This window comes from Carassius gibelio, chromosome A6, assembly GCF_023724105.1.
Source record: "Carassius gibelio isolate Cgi1373 ecotype wild population from Czech Republic chromosome A6, carGib1.2-hapl.c, whole genome shotgun sequence".
NCBI lineage: Eukaryota > Metazoa > Chordata > Actinopteri > Cypriniformes > Cyprinidae > Carassius > Carassius gibelio.
In genome coordinates, this window is record NC_068376.1 from 21,755,127 (window position 1) to 21,773,497 (window position 18,371).

An 18,371-nucleotide genomic window follows, 5' to 3' on the forward strand; every position below is an offset into this window, starting at 1 on the left:
TCATCCATATATGACTATTTTGTAATTAAAGTAATATTATGACAGAAAGTTTACATTTATAACAGGGAAATGCATCAAAATAACAAAACAAAATCTCAAAGGAACCTAAATTTTTGTGACATCAACAATTTGGAACATTATTTACAAATAGATTTTATGGCAATTTCTAAATCTTTTGTGAAGAACAAAAACAAAACGAAATAAATAAATGAAATGTATATTTAAAAAACCATGTTTCTACTTTTTTTTCCTGTGTAGTTCTCAATAACCACAAAAAGTCCCGTCTTTAATGTAGTTCTTATGTGAACTAGATACACATATTGCTTTGTCCTTCACCATTTGCTGTGAGTCACTGATTGAACCAGTCGCCCCCTAAAACTGCAAACTATGTTCCTCTGACGCACATGATAACTGAAGACAGTAATGCATTTACATAGATGACTTTATGAATTATGCCCCTTTGATAAGACTTCACAGACAAATAACGGCTTGTCTCGAGTGCCCATCTTCACTGCACAGGACAATATGGCTCCTATTCTTCAGCATAATAGGCTAAAAGCCAATTTGTCTATTTACATAGATTTGTGACACTGTGGTTAATGTTTTCATTCAACTCAATACTTTTCGCCACAGTGCATATTCTCTGTGGGGCATACAAAGCACGTGTTCCCTTACCATGAGTGTTATTTATAAGGATTGGATGTGTTAGAGAAAGAGCATGATGTTATTCTTGAATTTTAAATGGAAAACTTAACGAATTAATAAATCTTAGCCGCTAAACCCAGTGCTGGCGAACAGAATAGGACAATGAGTTGGAGACAGCAATTGAAGCAGTCTCTCTGTTTATAAGCTGATAAGTCATGGACTGATGAGTCCATTCCTTAATTGTGAAGAAAACTCATTTTAGCCTTTGGCTGAAGAGGTGGGTTATTAATTGATCTCGTAATTAAAATAACATGTTATACTTGTTGGGAGGATAAAGGGGCAAGACTATATAATCATCCCTTCCTCCAAAGCGTCATGTGATAAATTAATTATTGTTGGTTTGGAGATGTGCCAGTTAGTCATTCTGTACATCCACCCGACACCAACATCAGTGAGCTTTAAAGTCAGACATGCTGTGATGTTATGAAACTTATTAAGAGGAAAAATAATAAACTGGATTAGCATGCCATTTCAGTTCAACCCACTAACCTCTGGCTTCAGTGTGATAATATATATATATATATATATATATATATATATATATATATATATATATATATATATATATATATATATATATATTAGGGATGCACGATATTGGATTTTGGCCGATATTCGATATGCCGATATTTTCAAAATAATTTTGGCCGATGCCGATGCCGATACCGATACCGATATATATGAACATTTTCGCCTGATATATTTAAACTTTAATTTTACTGAAGAGAAATCCATGTATCTCTTCTGTACTGATTCTACCATAAATGTATTATTTTACAAATGTAGACAGACATTCACACCTGAAAAACAGGTCAATTATTTCACTTGGAGAATATCGGTTTGCCTCATCGGCAGAAATATTCATATCGGCCTATACCGATGATGGTCATTTTAAGCTTTTATCGGCCGATACCGATGTTGTGCCGATATTATCGTGCATCCCTAATATATATATATATATATATATATATATATATATATATATATATATATATATATATATATATATATATATATATATATATATATATATATATATATATATATAATTTTCATCCTATTTAACTTGATTTAACTGGTGCTCCTATTCAATTTTTTCCCTTGAAAGATCAGTTTATACCAATCCTAGATTTACATATACCAACAATAAAATTATAATTCAATAGCAGTCTATTTTGAATTAGTCCAGGTGCATTTTTTGTATGTGTCAAATCTGTGCATAAAGACGAATCACAAAGGCATTGAACCCTTGAGAACCTTGTCTGGCATATATTGACATATTCACTGATTTGCGAGGTGCTGTGTTCACAGGTATTCTAAAACATAATCTCTGCCTTGTCGTTTTAATTTGCGTTTGTGATCAAGCCGCAACTGGCAAATTTGTCAAACAGTAAGCCCCGCAGCATCCATTTTTCATGCCAACTTTGCTATTTTCAGACCCTCCCATCTGGTACGAGCTTAGAAACTCACCAATGATTTACAGTTGCACTCTTTTGTTATGAAGCCTGTAAATGACTGGGATTGTAGGGCTTTCGTGGTTTTTACACCAGGATTTTACATTAGCCGATGCTGGTGTGTGATTGCTATAATGAGAACTCCTTAAAAGACTAATCTAATTAAATCTAAGAAGCTGTGCATATGGGTTTAATAGGGATTTTTCTTCATTCATGCATATTATTACATTAGGATTTACAGTATGCTCTCTTAACACAAAACTGTGTAGTTCACCCAAAAATGAATATCTTGTCATCATTTACTTACCCTCATGTAGTTACAAACCTGTGAGAAATATAATGAATGTCAATGGGGGTTCAAAACAAAATAATTGGGCCATGTTGACTTTATATTGTATGGATAGTTGTTCTTCAAAATGTCATATTTTTTGTTCTGCAGAAGAAAGAAAGTCATACAGGTGTGGGACAATATGAGTGTATAAATAAATGTTGTTGAATAAATCTTGACAGAATTTTTATTTTTGGGTGAACTGTCGCTTTAACCCTTGACAAATAATCTGCTCTATTTACAGTATATAAACTGTACTTAGTGAGTGGTTTTGTTGTGTATGCTGTTATGGTTCTTGTTATAAAAACTGAAAATGTTTTTTGTTCAAAATCTATATTTTTGTCATCATTTCGGAATTCAAACATTATTTCATTTTATTGTATTTGTTGCCAAAATATTTTTTTTTTCAAAAGATGTATCCAAAGACTAGCTGATACATTGACTTCTGTTCTGATTTAAAATATATTTTGATGTTTGAAATTGGATGACTTGCATGTATTCTGTCCCTCCGGAGCCTTTATCACTGCAGTATATGCGCTCAAACGATTTTAATTAATGTGAAAAGTTGTGGTTGCAGTTGTGGCTAATACGTTGTTTTCGTCCCTGGGTAGTTCTTGATAATGCAGCTTTATAATGAACTGGATCATCCCTCTGTGAGGACAGATGCAGTGGTTTGTTAGATAGGAGAAGTTAGCTATGTGGATATATATCAGAGCCAGCTTCTCTTGTGCTATTAGGCAGCCTGCCAAGGCATGCCAATAGCTTACAATACAGCCCAAATCTCAGTGATTAATGACACAGACAGATACATACCATATCTCACCCCCAGCAGATTTCAGCCACTCTCAGATCTCTTGTTTTTAGATGTGCAAAACACATAAGCTGAATTAACTTGAAATCCTCTTGTGTAACCTCCAATATGGAGGTGTTTTTGCAGATTTGAAGCATATACATACATATAACAGATGCATAGATGCTTCTAGTAAATGCACACTTGGATTCTCTCACATTGGCTAATTTTCCGGTTCTGCATCTGAATGCGGATTATAGCATCCAAATCCATTTAAAGCAAGCTCACACTGATTAACAGGCCAGAGAAGGTGTGAAATAATTTTTCAACTGCATTCCAACTGAAATGTCAGGTAGCGTGGCAAATGTTTGAAGTGAACAGGGCTAGAGATTCAGTTTTCTGTTAAAGGCTGAACTTGGTATCTCAAATCTATACGCATTCAGATCACCTGACGCCAGATTTTTTTCTCTAATATATGTTCGCATGTATTTTAAATTGCTTTTGACACCTGATGTCAAATTATAGCATGATTGTAACTGAAGAACGTATTGACTTATTTGAATTATCAGCATGAGGATCCATGTAAAATTAAATCCCATTATCATCTTGATGCATAAACATTTTATTGTGAGTAGATCCTGTGTGTCGTGTCCTGTGTCCTTTAGTCAATAATCAAGAAGGGGGGGGGGGTTGTAATTGTAACAACATTAACCAATTACCAAATAACAAATTAGGCATTGTTTTAGCAAACTCTGTATCATGTGCCCACTTTCACAATCTAACCCCACCCTTCCTCTTTTCACATGTTTTACTCATACTCACTGACATTTGTCAGATTACTGAAGTAAAATGGATTGCGAACAGCAGTTCACTTTGATTTTAAATTCTCTGCACTCTCGGCCTTGTCCTTTCTGCACCCATATATTATAGGCTCAGCAGTCATTTGTCCTCGCCTTTGTCATCGGCAATGTGTTCCTTTAATCTCTTATTTTATATTATCCTTAAATCTTATGCTAGCCTGCTTCTGTGATGCTCAGGTTATGTAATGCTCCCTAGGCATTTTCATGGGCTGATGCCTGTACTGTAAATGCATGATCCAGCCAAAGCACAAGATTCATTCTGGATCAGACAGACTTCTCTTTCAACATATGCCAAAACTCTGCATTCAAGCTGCGTTGATGTGTCACACTGCTATTTTCATACCTTCCCAAGAGACTGTGCAGAGAAGAAATAATGAGCATCACAATATCACAGAACAAAATTTCTCAACACAGTGATTACAATGATGGATATCCATATTCTTTATACAAGGTTTTTCACAGTCTTGGAAAACATTGTGATATTTTGATTTCTAGGAGTAAAAAGAGACATGGAAATTTATTTAGTGAAGATAATTATCATTTATTTCAAATGATTGGTATCTGACATGAAAAAGGTAATCCATAGCAAAAATATTGTAAACAGTTTTTTTTTTTTTTTAAATCTCAGTGAATAATGTTTCTCCCTCACATTGAGTCATTTAACTAAAAAGTTAGTTAGATTTATTTTTCTCACACTTATACTGTTAGATGCTTGGATTTGTAAATGCTGGAAATTAATTTTCCTGATACTTGAAATGAGAGAAACTCTTACTTCCGTGTAGAGTGTGGTGAAGCTCATGCCTTCACATTTGTTAAATGGTCATAACATATCTACGTGACGTAACTATGGAGCCAAAAGTCTGAGAAAATCATTCTTAAAAATCCCTTGTTACTGTTCTCACGACAATAGTGGAAATTCTTTTCCAGCTCTCAGATAACATGAAACATATTACAGTGAAGGCCTGGAGAACTTCATACCTTCAACTATGGGGTTATAGAAGAGAATGTCAAAAATGCAATCAGGAAAAAATAGTCTGAACACAGACCTCAATAACTTGCAGGTGATTTTCCAAGAACGAGTTGCCTGGAATATAAATGTCCCCCACTCAAATTCAGACATAGCAAGTAATTTAGCGCTAGCTAGAAAGACATAAGTGGATCTACTGCTTGAAGGGAGTTATTTTCAGATTTTTTTTATATTGTGTTCAACTTAGTATTCTGTACAGGCCTGCTTTATTTGTGTGTATATTAAGTATGGTGTTATTTCTTTCATAGCCTTTTTCTATATGTCATTTTGTATTTGAACACACGCCATTCTAGTAGCTTACTCTGTTTACTCCTCCTATAAGAAATAATATACAATCGAGATTTATGTATGATGAACATTTTTCTTTCCTATTGAGAGAGGATTGTTGCTTCTTGACTAGCTGGAAAATAAAAATTCACCTTGTAGATAAAGCTCTCTCGCTGACACCACTAGAGAGATTTACACTGCATTTGTGAACATGAAAGTGTCCTCATTTTACATGCACATATTCAGAGAAACCTTCCTCAGCTCCCCAGCCTTTGAACGGCCATTAAACAATTTATCACTGAGCAGTTAATTACATTTCTCCAATGTATTTCTCAGCATTGCACCCATAAGATTTACACGCATTGACCACTCTGAATCTTGCTGCTAATTTATTTCTGCCTCTTTCGCACCACTGCAAATGAAAATTTTCTCTGTGGGTTAGTTTATATATGAGTTTACTTATTGTGTGTATCCACTCTTCCCCTAAGTCACATTGGTTTTTATTTTCTTTCTGTAGTTCCTCCAGCAATTCATGAGATGAGAAGTCATGGTGTCCGACCCGGTCAGATTGCCCTGCTGAGATGTGAGGCAGCAGCCGTCCCCTCTCCAGTCTTTGAGTGGTACAAGGGAGAGAAAAGGTAAAACCAAGATAAAAGCCTTCGTTAGCTTACAGCTTACATTACCCTGTACAGTGATAATTTATCATGCATTATACATGTTCAGTGAGTTTATCTATGATTCAGAATGCTTACCACAGAGAAGGTTAGCGTCGGTCGAGGCTTTTGTGGCGAGTGTGTCTGGGTAAAAAGGTGTGTCTCTTTAGTTGAAATCACAGAATAATTACAGTACAATCAAACTGTACAGCACTTTTTAATCGCTGAACATTGATCTAAAGCTGTATTACAGACTTTAGGAGTATAAGTTTAATAGCTATGGATCTGCAGCTTATCAAATTTTACAAAGTGTCTTACTAAAGAGTCTTATTTTGAATGATAGTGACTCTTGGCACAGCATAAGCTCGTGAAAATCACTTTTGCAACTTAACCATCATTTTTAATTAAATGTTTAATCAAAGTCATACACTTCTGGCAAAAAATAATCTAACCTTTTAAAAGTGCTCTGAAGCAAACTGTTACATTTGAGTAATTTGGGCAACACAAAAAGGTGTTTTAATTGATCAGTGGGCATCATATATTATTTTAATAGTTGGTTTAAATGTATTATGTTTTGGGGGTGGGGGGATTCAATTGTAGTGCCCAAAAAGGGCTAAAAATGTGAATTTCTAGAAGGAAATACCAGTGTTGGCAAGGCAGTGATGCAATAGTTTCATGGCTGCTTCAGTTTTGAAGAAATTAAATGTCAAATCAGATCCATTTTTAACACTGTCATTGTCATGACACTCAGTACGCTTCTAGTTTTCTGTCAACTGTGCACAAGTATCAGCACATAATGTGGCTTTCACTTTGTGCTTTTTTGTAAAGTTGGCCACAGATGGTTAAGTAGACGTAAGACCAATCACAATTCAATATGCAAATGAATGCAAGAAAGAATGCCAATATGCAAATATTCATCACTGTCAACAAAATGAAAAACACTGGCTCATTGCTAGTTGTTCCAATTTATTGACAACATTTCAGCCTCTTTCTGTGGCTGTCAGTGTTTATATATATATATATATATAGATAGATTTTCTGAATTTAATTAACAATTTCATAAGAAATGTATACCCTTTTTAACACACTTAAGGCTGACATTACCTACAGACATAATCTTGTCTTTTACTGAATAAATCACTTGTGTTGATTTAAAAAAAAACTGTTAACAATATTTGATTATGTATTAAAACAAGCCAAATGAATGAAATGTTATGGAATGTGATTATTTATACAGTTACATAGAAGAACGCACAAGCCTATGTATGTTTGGAAGATCTGTCTTACTGTCTTAACCCTGCATTTTAATTGTGTGTTTATATAACTTCATCACTAGTATAGAGCATTCCAAGTCTTCGCACCAATCAGTGTTGACTCAAGTAGTGGTTCTTGAATTTAAATACCAAATTACCCCATTACCCGTCATTTACCCACTCTTGCTGAGCACGATCTGAATCAGCAGTTCACACTGTGCTAATTGTAATTATAGGCTTCACTCAATTTATTCAAATTGCAAAGGAGGCTTATTGACATCGGTCTGTTCTCTGCTTAATCTAAGGCTTTACATTGAACATTGTTGCTAAACTGTCCGTTTTACTGTATTTGTCTGAATGTGCTGACTCAATGCTGAACTAAAAGCAGGAAACAATGCGGAAAAAGAAAACATTAGAGTAATATAAAAAAAAAACAGACAGTAATTATGGACAGTCGTGAACGTTTTGTTTTTACAGTATAAGATAAAATAATCATGAAAAATGATAATCATGCACTAAATTTATGTTAATTTTTGTAAATGTAAAGATAGTTGGGTCTCTGAAATTAGATGCAGTGAAAAGCACTTGTGAAGAACATTATTCTTTTTTCCTGTAATTGCTGGCTAATAACTGAGGCTAAACAAAATATTATACTGCATAAGCAAGGTGATTCTGAATAGTTTTGTGTGTGTGTGTGTGTAATGGCATATAACACTCAGATACAGTTGTAGCTGTAGTCTTTTGTTTTAAGAAAAGTTTTTGTTCTTATTTAAGTAAGTGTCAGCAGGAGACAAGCTACTTGAGAGTTAGGGGACAAAAGGTCAGCACATCGCTTTACCTGTGAGAGTAACATGGATGACCTAAAGTCAGGACTCCCAAGAGCAGCTATAGCTGAACTTTTGACCTTAACAAAGCTACAAGCCATGTGCAAATTCTTCTGCTTCTGATTTTCTCTTTGGCTGTTCCCTTAGGACCAGGGACAATTGTAAAATTTCACAGACTGCCATATATCTACCTGTCATCTTTTGATGTAAGAAACATTAATAAGTGTTCTATAGATGACGAAAGGAATCAGTGCTTTATCATCCTCCATAACAGTGTGACACCTCAGAGGAACAATATTACTTTTTAAATCTATCAATTCATAGTATTAAAAAGCTTTTACATTTATTTGGTGCTAATTCCTTTACCTTTTGAGAAGTATTCATGTTTAACCCTTTTGACTTTATTGTCTTTATCTTTGGGGTTCCAGACTGGTTCTTGCTACCTGCAGTAATTAAAACCCAGTAGATTATTTAGAAACTCTAATCATCAATTATATCATAAAGTAGGCGTGTACCTTTAAAAAACAGTAACAGTAAACAAAAAATAAATAAATAAACAATAAAAAAAGAAATGAAAAAAGAAAATATAATATTAAACAGAAAATACAGTAAGCAAAGTACAAAATATACAACTAAACAATTTAAACAAATGATGGATTTTTTTCAACAAGGTTGCATTTATAAAAAATATGATTAAGCAGTAAAAAAAAATGTTTTTATGTATTTTAAAATTTAAATGATTCCTTCTGTAATGGTAAAGCTGACATTTTAATTAGTTTGGTATTCAGTGTTGCATGATCCTTAGAAAGAGAAAGCATACTAATATGCTTATTTGGTGCTCAAGAAACATTGTATTAACATCAGTATTAAAAATGTGTGTGGGGGCGTCTTCAAATTTGTGTACATATATTTAAAGTCACTTTTTAAAAATAAGTAATACATGCTTGCTGAATAAAAGTATTAAAAACCATACTTACCCCCAGAAAAGTAGTGTATGTCTTACACCTTTTAATCATCTTTTTTGTCACCAAATGAATTTTTAAAAGTACTATATTCCATGTAGCCTCTCAGCATGTATGAATGAGAAGTACTAAAAATAGTTTTGATGGATGGATTTATTGCATGCCACACTGCAGCAAGTGTCACTGCTTGACGTGTCATGTCAACTCATGGTCTTATTTTCAGGATTAACATGGGCCAAGGAATAGACATCAAGAACCTCAGCTCCAGATCAGTTCTCACAGTGAAGAACATGACACAGGATCGCTATGGCAACTACACCTGTGTGGCCGTCAACAGGTTGGGAACAGCCAACGCCAGTGTGCCTCTGATTCGTAAGTAACAATCATTACTCTCCCCTGGCTAACTCTTCTTGTGCTGGTAGTTACTTTTTCTTATACACTGTTACTGTGCTCAAACCAGTAATCTTCATTCTGCATTCACACACAGCATCATACCGGTAATTTACTGATAATGTCACAACTTCACTTACAGGTAAATTTCTGGTACAAATTTACCGGTATTTTTGAAAGCTACATCATCTCTTAACGGTAACTTACCAGTAATTTACCAGTAAAGACTTTGTGTGAAATGGGCTATTGTTTGGAGCCTGAAGTTTTCTGTGAAGCATTTTCAAAGAGCACTTAAAATGAGATGCAATTTCTTTGAGCTGTCTGTTTGAAATGCTTAGTGTTCTTCTGATTCAGTGGTCGCTGGAGTCAATGATAAAAGTAAGTGGGCTAACAAGATAAACAAATGAAAATAAAAAACAACAACAACAAAAGTGATTGTCTTAAAAGTGACAGATGGAAAAGTTGAGTCCCCTGCTTTTAAATGAAGCATATCAAAGACCCAGCTGAGATGAAAAATTCCAGTATTTTTCACGTTCTACTGAAGACCGACAGTCTGTGATGCGAGAAACCTAGAATAGACCAGAAAGCTGCATCCTCTTCTCCCACCAGAGTTACTTTGTACCTCTTATTTTCCTCATCGCTAATGAAAAGGAAACCTACCCTACTGTGCTCCTAATGAGAAATGGCAGGCAATTGCTCCACAACACACACACATCTCCACATCTATAGAGATTGCAAATGCAAGAGCTGGTCATCATTGTCTGGGACTAAATTGCTGTTATAATATTGGTCAATAAGTATTGATGAAGCAAAGGTGGATTCAGGGACACATTAATATTTAACGGAGTACCTCAACCTCAGAGACAAGGTGTGGAGTACTAATCAAAGTTGTGTTTGATTTTCTCCTCAGCATGAAGAAACCTATCATATCACTCTATTTTTAGCTCTGCATGTTATATCCGCCCTCATATTTTATACCTTGTATTGATTGAAAGTGTTTCTTAGATTATTCTCACACATTTGTTTTGTTATCTCCTTATTCTGGATATACACTATAGTTGCATAATTAACTACTTTCCCCCATAAATCCAACTGGGTCATTTATTGTACTGTACGTCTGCCAACACCAAGGTGATTGAGTGCTTTTGGCATCTACAAAGGGTATTTAGCATAGTGAAATGCTATTTAATGGCATGAGCCTCCATTAAAGTTTTTTTTTGCGACAAGGTGATAGGGGGTAAAGGCCATTATTCCATTCCACTAGGAAGTTACTGTAGTTTTGGACAAAAAGGGGAATTTACCCGAAACCAAAAATTTGGCCATCATTTATTTACCTACATGTCGTTACAAACCTGTATGCATTTATTTATTCTATGGAACACAAGAGGATATTTTGAAAAAGAAGAATGTGTCCAACTCCAGTGTTGGATCCATTGTTGTTTTGGACCCCACTGACTTCCTTGTATGTACAAAAACATCTAAAACATACTTTAAAATATATTATTTTGTGTTCTGCTGGTGAAAAATTATTGTGACGATATGAAGATGGCTAAATATTGACAGAATGTTCCATTACTGGTAAACTATGGCCAAAATTAACCTTCAAAACAGGCGTTTTCAGTGTCATTTTCCACACTGGCCCAGTATTACCACTAAAAGAGAGCTGGCAAATGAGTCTGAACTCCATTAGATCCTTATTGGCCTGGATATTTCATTCCTCGTTGTTTTATGTTTCACATAAAGTGCTTGTTTAAATGGAACCTTAAAGGCATACTCCACCCCAAAATGAAAAATTCGTCATTAATCACTTACCCCCATGTCGTTTCAAACCTGTAAAAGCTTTGTTGGTCTTCGGAACACAATTTGAGATATTTAGGATGTTTAAATCACTGCTTTGAACTGAGAATGCATGTACTGAACAACACTTTCTATGTGTATGATAGAGTAAACAGTAATATCACGTGCAGCGGCAGCAGTGAGAGCCTCCCCCAGGTCGTAATGCCTGTTCGGTAAGGAGTTTTAATTACATAGAGGGCGCTAATGGAATACTTTTAATAAAATGACAGTAAAAATACAAAATAACATTTAGACTGTTTCTGATTAAATAAAGCAGTAATTGATTTAATAAAATCATGAGTATGTCTTGATTTAAAGTTCAGAAGCTATAGCTACATGAATAAAATAAAACAAATTCACAAACATGACACTTGTAAATTAAATAACTGTATATATACTGATTTATTTATAATGTGTAATATGTTATATTTTTTTAATTATGAGCTCTAAAATATTTTCAGAATTTTTACAACTCTTGCTTTAGACCATCTACAAATGTTAAATCTTAAAATCAAAAGTTAAAGGTGCTGTAAGATTTTGACTCTACTAAAGCATAAATATGTTTGCAGATATTTAAGAAACATGCTAAGTTAACATAATTGTTTATCTGAAAAACAATCCCACAGTTAGTTACTCTCCTTTGAAAATGTTCGTTCCGCGCCAGAATGTCTGTCTCTGTTATGGTTTGTGAAACCCGCCTAGTTGCCGGTAAACACAGCATACCGCCTAGTTGGCGGTAAACACAGCATATTTCATTTCATTCATCGTCAATTCCGCTCGTTCCTGTTTGTGTTGTCATTCTGGCACCCTGCATTTGTCAAGTCTGAGGAGGAGGGGCCAGGTGAAAAAAAAACTCCTCTCCAATATTTTTAATTTGGACTGCAATACCTAGTTCAACCACTTGGTGTCAATCCTACATACAGCAACTTCAAGGTTACTACCGCATTTTTTTTGTGTGTGTGGGGGGGGGGGGGGGGTTGCAACGATTGATATATAGTTTATTTATAGTTATTTTCAAAGTTTCAGTGCACTGTCATTATAAAATAACTTAATTACCGTCTATTTAATTCTAACCAATAAGTTCTTGTTAAAAATAATTTGCTCATAATTTCCACACAGGAGAGACTTGGAGTTGTTTCCAAACAGAAGAAAATATAGAGAAGTAAAAAACAATATAAATACTGTTCAGTTTCTTGCACAGATCAATCGTTTTGTTTTGTGTCATGAGCCTCATGGTTTAATTTGGTTTTGTTTGTGTATGTTTGGTTTTTTTTTTTTTTACCCTCAAAGCCATGATTCCCATTTAATTCCATTTTATGACGATAGACTTCAACGGTATGGGTTAAAAATCTGTTCTACTGAAAAAACTAAGTCACCTACATCTTGGATTCCCTGGGGGTAAGCAGATAAACATAAAAAATATATATATTTTTGGGTGAACTATCCCTTTAAGAGATAAAAAAGTGCACTTTCATGAAACTTTGGCATTGGTATGCACTCTGCTTATGACGTTACAGTCAGATACACTCAGATAGTGAACCACATGTTTAAAAGTGCATTATTTAATCCTTACCAATTGTTGAATGACCCCAATATACATGTAGCTAATGGCCTTGTTTGCAATAGTCAGAGACAGATACTCTTCTGTAGATATAAAATGCCAAAGCAACATTCTCAGTCAGTCATTGTTTTCCACAATGTCTCAGTGACAATTCATTAAAGCCACGAGTTTAATTCGTAAACAAACCAGTATTACCATAGCAACCCAAGATTTTCAGAGATGTTTTTCGTATATATATACATATATATATATATATATATTTTTTTTTTTTAATTAAGAAAATATTATATTATTTATTATAGAAAATATTTTATTATTAAATTATAATATTAGCCATATGTCTTGGCTACCAGATTTTATTAAGTACCTGTGGTGGCGCTAGGGCGGGTCTTGACGGGGCTATAGCCCCATCAGAAACTTGCTGATCCCTGGCACAAAGCATATGGTTAATATAATAATTTAATAATTCAATAATTTCTATAATAAATAATATAATCATTTCGTAATTCAAAATAAAGTATTAATGAATACATCTCTGATAATCCCAGGTTGCTATGGTAACGCTAGTTTGTTTACGCAATAAACTCATGGCAATGAGAAATGGATGTCGTTCCGTCAACATAACATCTCGAGGCTATGACATAAGGATGTTGTTATTGTTACCCTGACAAAATGATCAAAATGAATGCCCATAACTTATCACATTCCCATGAGTTATCATGTCGTGGCCACGCCAAAACTAAGTGAATCAACAATGTTCTCTCCCCGGCACCGTAGGTTTTATCGCATGCATCTGGTTCAAATGATTGCGTAAACTGAATCACAATATTGTTGTTATACTGTATTTAATTTTTTTTTTCTTCAGTGAGCACACATGCCCAAACATGACAAATGTCTGGCATTTAGGGTGTCTCTTTTGTTTAATTTCTAAAACCTTCTTGACTATTGTCTGTGAACACCAGTTCACTGAACAGGCTCTTTTTGAAGACTAAAATCTGCAGGCATTGGGCAAAGGTGATTAATTTGACAAATGGATGTTTTTTAAAGTCTTTTTAATGTTGTACTGAGGAAAATGGGTGATATGTTGCACATGTGGTACGAATTAGAGTGACTTGACATTTACGTGGCTCTTTCTCCATTACTCACTGTCATCACATTTGATTGCACTTGGCATTAAAGTGCATTTTCAGTGATCGAATCACAATTGGATAGCATTAAACCACATTGAATGCACCCAGGGCATATTTTGATCGGATCACTGAAACCACATTCGAATATGGTCTACGTTTGAAATAAGTAGGTTGTTTTCATCTTATCTCAAGAACTTCTGTGGCAAATTTATTTAGTTATTTATTTATTTTATCTTACCAGGCACCAATGTTGTGGTTTCTTGTCTATTTTTTTTTTTTTTTTCATTTTGTTTTACACTGGTTTTATCCCATGAATTGTTCCACTGCACTATGCTTAAAATCTCTAATTTCTCTCTCAAATCCTCACTCTCGCCTCTCTCTCCCAGTCTGTTTTAATGTGGGCGCTTTAAAATTTTATTTTCCACCCTTTCCTTCACTTCTAATCCCTATTAGCATCCTTTACTCTGGGAATGTTTCAAAAGCAGCCAAACTCAATATACCAAATGTCTCCTGTTTTTTTTTTTAGTTTTTTTTTTTTTTTTTATCTACGAGCATTTTGAATTATAGGTGTTTTTCAAATTCAGTGGACAATGACATTTTTGGTTAACGCAATCTCTTATGTAACCGCAAAGTATGGGGGAGGGGCAGTATGTCCTTTACTTTTCATTTATGAAGGATAATCTTGGTGGACAACTAACCCTTAACTTTAAATTGGCTGTTTGCATTGCTTTTTTTTTTTTTTTAGATCATTGATCTGAAAATTGTACACTACATGTGAGTTTTTCATGTTATGCATGTTGCTAAATGCAGCATATTTTTTTATAGAAACAGTTAAATGTAAATGCATTAACACTGTCCTAGCTTTCTCTTTTTATGTCTTGAATAACGTAAAGAAGTTTAATGTGTGAGGCAAATTTGTCTTGCACAATGTAGCAAGGTACATCGCAAACCTGCTGTTTTCCATGCCTGGCGTTTTTCTGACTATGCTTTTCTGCAACTCTTTCTTCTACATTTTGCTGTCCTGACTGTAAGGTGCAACGCTGAGGAGCAAAGATTTTGTTGTCCTTAATTGGCAGATTGCGTCTGCTCTTTAAACCAAGCCCCCCCGCCTCTCCACCATTTCTGCTTATAGCACAGTGTAGGCTTTTCCGAATAATCTCCTCCAACCTGTCACTGAAGTATGACTAAAACAGACTAGAAACCTTCATAGCCTGAAGAAGCTTTTAGCCTCCCTTGATAAAGCCTCCACATCTTCTGCAGGCACCAGCCTTGCTCATTTGCCATGCCTATCAATCACAACCTCAGTGTCATCTTTTCATATTTCACCATTTCTTCTTGTCCTGGTTTAACTTCAGAGCTCTTACTGAGTTGTGCCAGATGTTGTTGTTTTCGTGGTTACCATTCTGTGACCCTGTCTGATTCATGGGGTAGAGGCATACAAGATGGGATGAAATGGAAGGTGAACTAGAAAAGAAGATACAATGTCAATTTATTCTCATGAATATAGTTTTTCTCCAGGCTGGGAAACTCATGCATTCATCTTGCCGTTCAGCCAGCCCTCCAGAGCCTATTCTTATTTCCCCATCAATCATATATCAGGTTGCCTTCCCCCCTGAGCACCTCTACTTGCACTGTAAAGAACTGCCAAACACAGACTGTGCACAATTTATGCTGATACATTTAAGTGCTGTGTTAAGTGCCCATGGAATATGAACCTGATTGGCTGGTATATGCACTATGATTTTTCAGTTCTTCCATACACAATTCAAGCTTCTAGATTTGACTATATTGTAAAGTCTGGTCTATATTCCAACTATTCAGCAGAACTGACTGGCATTTATAGTGACTGGCAATTAAAGTGACTAACCACGTTTCGTTTCTTTCAGGGTTCACGAATGTTCTTATTTTCATAATAGCAAAAAAAAAAATTATATAAAAAATGTGATCACTCAGGCCAAATATAATAAGCAATGATTATTTCACGCATTTTGTTGTCTTCATTTGCAGTGATTTTGAAGCTCTAATCAATTTCGGTCCAGTGCTGAAAAGGACAGCTGAACAGATGGACTGATATTTATCTTTCTCATTGACTTTTATCTTGTATTACAAGAGTCATCATTTTGACGTCTTAAAGGGTGCACTCTCACCGTTTGTATGCTGTATGTGCGGCAAGCAGGTACTTGGAAAAATAAGGTATTTGTGGTGCCGAGAGTCTGTTTTGGCTATAAAACACCTCCTGTCCTATCATTAACAGAGACGGCAAACCGCCTGAAGAAATAGGCAATCCTTGTGATGTGTTTAACCATCCATGGAAGATAGAAGGTTTAGCCATTCAAGGATACAGCCAAAGTTTTTCTTCATCAGCACTGTGCATTGTGGTTCTGAAGATTAGAGAATATTAGCCCCTTGAAAAAATTCATTTGTAAATCAAGTTTTAAAATCCATCATTAAGAGGTTGTCGTCAAATAAAGGAATACAAGCACAGCTCTCCTTTTTAATTCTTTTCTCACAGTCTCAGAGTGGTCTAACAATGCACAGAAGATAGCGCTCCACTCGTATCTGTGCAATTTACGTTTCTGTGAATTGTATAGAAGCTGGATGTTCCTTTCTTTGTAAAGAGAAAAGGGAAAAATGTGATGTTATTATACTGTAGAATGAAATGCAATTCCTCCCACCATGATGTTTTTTTTCCTTGCAAGTGAGAACAGAGGTCATCCAGCGTACAAATCAATCTGCTTTTATGTGGATGTAATGCAAGCTACTCCATTGCTCTGTACAGTACCTGAATATTACACGTCATGCAATACTGTCATATCAGGACTGAGAGCTCCACGTGTTAAGTAATTTCACAAATCACATTGTGGTGTTCATCTGATATTAACCGAGGCAGAGGAAATCTGAGAACTGCATGAAGACCATCAAAAGCAAAGACTATGATGAGTAACATGATCTTTGTTTTAGAAGAACTAAATGTTCAGCATAAATATAACTATGATAATCTAACCAGAATGTGAGGTAATCATAAACCATTTAAATATAGTGTTAGATTGATTTATATGAATTTTCACAAAATTAAAGTTAGTGTACTTGTTTGCTGTACCAAGGACGCAACAGTGGTGCATAATTGTGCATAAAATAACTGTAATCGTATGTAGGAAACATAAAATGCTAGCTATGAAATAAACCTTAGCAAGACAACCATCATAGCAAAAATATCCATCCATCCATTTTCGTCTAAATAGCAAAAATATTTAAAATGCAATTCCAATACAGAATAAATTCTGATTTGAAATGTGGAGGAAAAAACATTTATGGATGGGGAAAATAAAATTACTGAATTTTCCTGTTATATACAGTATATATATATATAGTCACGGTTTACGCTGCCGGAAGAAACACGGAGCCGAGGATAAACGAAATAAGGCTTTTAATATATACAACTCATGGAGCACAGCGATAGACACACGTAAGTGAGTGAGTCACAAGTGAGGATACCCGAACAAACAGAACTGAAAGGACAAGGCTTATGTACAAAAGGATAATTGGGGAAACACAGGTGGATGGCATGACTAAATTAACAGGGACATGGAACACATGAGGAATAGAATAGACACACCTGGGAACTAATCAAACCAAACACGGAAAGACAGAAACTGGGTCACGGGCAAAAACACACTAAATGAGTCCAGGTGTGACAGTACTCCCCCCTCCCGGCAGGTGCGTCCTCGCACCGTAGAAACAACCGAGGGAGGCGTGGGTGGGAACTTGGGAGGAGGTTCCGGTGGAGGACGGACTCCCAGGGGGGGGCCAGCAGACAGGGACCACGGAGGAAGGAGCCAGGGAGGAGACAGGAGCAGGAGGAGCCAGATGGTCCACCAGAGACCAGCCAGGACGGAGATCCAAGGTGGAGTCGACGGCGGGAGGAGCCATGGTGAAGGAGGGGTCGACGACACCAGGGGGCCGACAGGCGGAGACTGCACCGGTGGGTGAGGAGCCCAAGATGGAGCAGCACAGCCGCAGAGCCAGGGTGACGTCGAGGTTCCAGAGGGCCTAGGTGGAGCAGAAGGCTCAGGCGACCAAGGCGGAGGCGGGGTCCTGGCAGACCGCTGTGGAGCCGGAGCGACCGAGGATGGAGGTGGAACCGGAGGGAAGGAGGAGCCTGACAGAGCCGGAGGGATGGAAAGACGAGGTGGAACCGGAGGAGTGGAGTCCCGAGGCGGCGGATGGTCGACGACTGACCAAGGTGGAGCCGGAGGGACGAGGGAGCCCGGTGGAGCAGGCGGGATGACAGGCCACGGTGGAGACGAGGGAGCTAAGAGCCAAGGCGGAGC

At 36.1% G+C, this 18,371-nt stretch overlaps 1 protein-coding gene across 3 annotated transcripts in view; it reads left to right on the top strand.

Moving 5' to 3' along the window:
• Positions 1–18,371, top strand: part of LOC128015698 (neuronal growth regulator 1-like) — a 109,455-nt gene that overhangs the window by 55,080 nt on the left and 36,004 nt on the right. For all 3 annotated transcript variants that reach the window (XM_052599749.1, XM_052599750.1, XM_052599752.1), the window contains exons 5-6: positions 5,949–6,069; positions 9,347–9,495. In XM_052599749.1, coding sequence (XP_052455709.1) covers positions 5,949–6,069; positions 9,347–9,495 — 270 coding nt within the window. The remainder of the gene's footprint in view (positions 1–5,948; positions 6,070–9,346; positions 9,496–18,371) is intronic.